The sequence below is a fragment of the Palaemon carinicauda genome, chromosome 21, assembly GCF_036898095.1.
Source record: "Palaemon carinicauda isolate YSFRI2023 chromosome 21, ASM3689809v2, whole genome shotgun sequence".
NCBI classification, from domain to species: domain Eukaryota; kingdom Metazoa; phylum Arthropoda; class Malacostraca; order Decapoda; family Palaemonidae; genus Palaemon; species Palaemon carinicauda.
This window is the reverse complement of record NC_090745.1, coordinates 115,276,977-115,279,476: the sequence shown is the minus strand read 5'-3', so window position 1 is coordinate 115,279,476 and position 2,500 is coordinate 115,276,977. Positions and strand designations below refer to the sequence as shown.

At 43.9% G+C, this 2,500-nt stretch overlaps 2 protein-coding genes across 2 annotated transcripts in view; both read right to left on the bottom strand.

The window, feature by feature from the left end:
• The window catches only part of LOC137615079 (platelet glycoprotein Ib alpha chain-like), a 585-nt gene extending 328 nt beyond the window's left edge, over positions 1-257 (bottom strand). The window contains exons 1-2 of the mRNA XM_068344711.1: positions 158-257; positions 1-67 (exon numbers count right to left, since the gene is read on the bottom strand). The exon at positions 1-67 is cut by the window's left edge and continues 328 nt beyond it. Of these exons, the coding sequence (XP_068200812.1) occupies positions 1-67; positions 158-257 (167 nt within the window). The remainder of the gene's footprint in view (positions 68-157) is intronic.
• On the bottom strand, positions 254-1,615 carry LOC137615078 (uncharacterized). The gene is made up of 4 exons (XM_068344710.1): positions 1,611-1,615; positions 1,191-1,446; positions 777-990; positions 254-414 (listed from the first exon to the last, which is right to left on the bottom strand). Exons 1-4 carry the CDS (start codon positions 1,613-1,615, stop codon positions 254-256), a joined length of 636 nt encoding a protein of 211 aa, XP_068200811.1.
• Between the last annotated feature and the right edge of the window lie 885 nt (positions 1,616-2,500).

Here is a 2,500-nt window from a genome sequence, read left to right as displayed (position 1 = left end):
GGGGACTGAGGCTCTTTGGAGTAATCTGGGAACTGAGGCTCATTGGAGTACTCTGGGAACTGAGGCTCTTGGGATTCCTATGGGGACTGAGGTTCTTAGGAATACTCTGGGAACTGAGGCTCTTGGAGTGTCTGGAGACTGAGGCTCTTAGGAATACTCTGGGAACTGAGGCTCTTGGGAGTCTCTGGAGACTGAGGCTTCTTGTGGGTACTCTTGGGACCGAGGCAATTGGGAGTACTCTGGCGACTGAGGCTCATGGGAGTCTCTGGGGACTGAGGCTCTTAGGAATACTCTGGGGACTGAGGCACTTAGGAATACTCTGGGGACTGAGGCTCATTGGAGTACTCTGGGGACTGAGGCTCTTGGGAGTCCTAAGGGGACTGAATCTCATGGGAGTCTCTGGGGACTGAGGCTCTTAGGAGTAATATGGGTGCTGAGACTCATGGGAGTCTCTGGGGGACCGAGGATTTTGGGAGTCTGCGGACTGGGGCTCTTGGAAGTGTCTGGGTGATTGAGGCTCTTGGGAGTACTCTGGCGACTGAGGGCTCATGTGAGTCTCTGGGGACTGAGGCTCATGTGAGTCTCTGGGGACTGATGCTCATGTGAGTCTCAGGGACTGATGCTCATGGAAGAGTCTGGGGACTGATGCTCATGTGAGTCTCTGTGGACTGATGCTCACTAGAGTACTCTGGGTACTAAGGCTATTGTGATTCTCTGGGGACTGAGGCTCATGGGAGTCTCTGGAGACTGATGCTCATTGGGAGTACTCTGCTTACTAAGGCTATTGGGATTCTCTGGGGACTGAGGCTCATGGTAGTACTCTGGCGACTGATGCTCATTGGAATACTCTGGGGACTGAGGCTCTTGGGGAGTCTCTGGGGAGACTGAGGCTCTTAGGAATACTCTGGGAACTGAGGCTCTTGGAGTCTCTGGAGACTGAGGCTCTTGTGGGTACTCTTGGGGCCGAGGCTCTTGGGAGTACTCTGGCGACTGATGCTCATGTGAGTCCTCAGGGACTGATGCTCATGTGAATCTCTGGGGACTGATGCTCATGGGAGAGTCTGGGGGACTGATGCTCATGGGAGAGTCTGGGGACTGATGCTCATGGGAGTCTGGGGACTGATGCTCATGTGAGACTCTGTGGACTGATGCTCATGGGAGTCTCTGGGGACTGATGCTCATTAGAGTACTCTGGGTACTAAGGCTATTGGGATTCTCTGGGGACTGAGACTCATGTGAGTCTCTGTGGACTGATGCTCATGTGAGTCTCTGGACTGATGCTCATGGGAGTCTCTGGAACTGATGTTCATTGGAGTACTCTGGTTACTAAGGCTATTGGGAGTCTCGGGACTGAGGCTCATTGGAGTACTCGGGTAACTGAGGCTCTTGGGAGTCACTGGGGACTGAGGCTCATTGGACTCTGGGGACTGAGGCTCATGGAAGTCTCTGTGGACCGGAGTATCAGAACGAAAGAAAGATATTCAGAAGCGAATGAAATTATAGTCATAACCAAAAGAAAATATGTTTAATTTGAAAGCGAGAGCAAATCTAATACTTAATTGATTACAGTAATGTTCAGTATTCCTTTTATAAAGGAACAACAGAGTTACGGCATCTTGAACATTCTTCATTCCTGGAAGGAAATTGATATTAACTAAAGCTATGTATAATTATTGCATGCGTATTTTATAAGGAAAATTTGATTTTCTTAAAATGTTTTGAAGAGTATGTTCGTACAGGTGTTGGAAAGAATGATAGTCTCTCTCTCTCTCTCTCTCTCTCTCTCTCTCTCTCTCTCTCTCTGTATATATATATATATATATATATATATAATTTTTATTATGTTTGTTATTATTATTATTATTATTATTATTATTATTATTATTATTATTATTATTATTATTATTATTATTATTATTATTATTATTATAAGCCAAACTATAACCCTAGTTGGAAAAGCAAGATGTTGTAACCCCAAAATAGGGGAAAAACATAAATATAACTACAAGAGAAGTAATAAATAATCAAAATAAATATATATACATATATATATGTATGTATATATATATATATATATATATATATATCAGAACAATTTTCATCATAATTTTGTTTTTGTGGTCAATACGAACGTGCTACTAGGGAAGATGTTCTCTCTCTCTCTCTCCTCTCTCTCTCTCTCTCTCTCATGGTCTTGACCAAGCCAAGCAGTAAATGACCCCCTAGATATATTAACTCCAGCGCAAATTCTCCGGCAAGATCCTCTTACCCAGCGTAATACAAGCTGTCAAATCACACCGCTTGCAAACACAAGCAGTCCCGAGTTGACAGTGCCTTTGTTGGCTTGCATGTTCACTTGTAAACATGAGAACGTAATGAATTGTATTGTTTCATCTGAATTAAGATCGATGAAGGTGATTATTCGTAGCCCCAGAAGCTGGTTGAAGTTGTTGTTTTTTTTTTTTTTTTTTTTTTTTACTTTCGAGGTCTTCCATCTTCA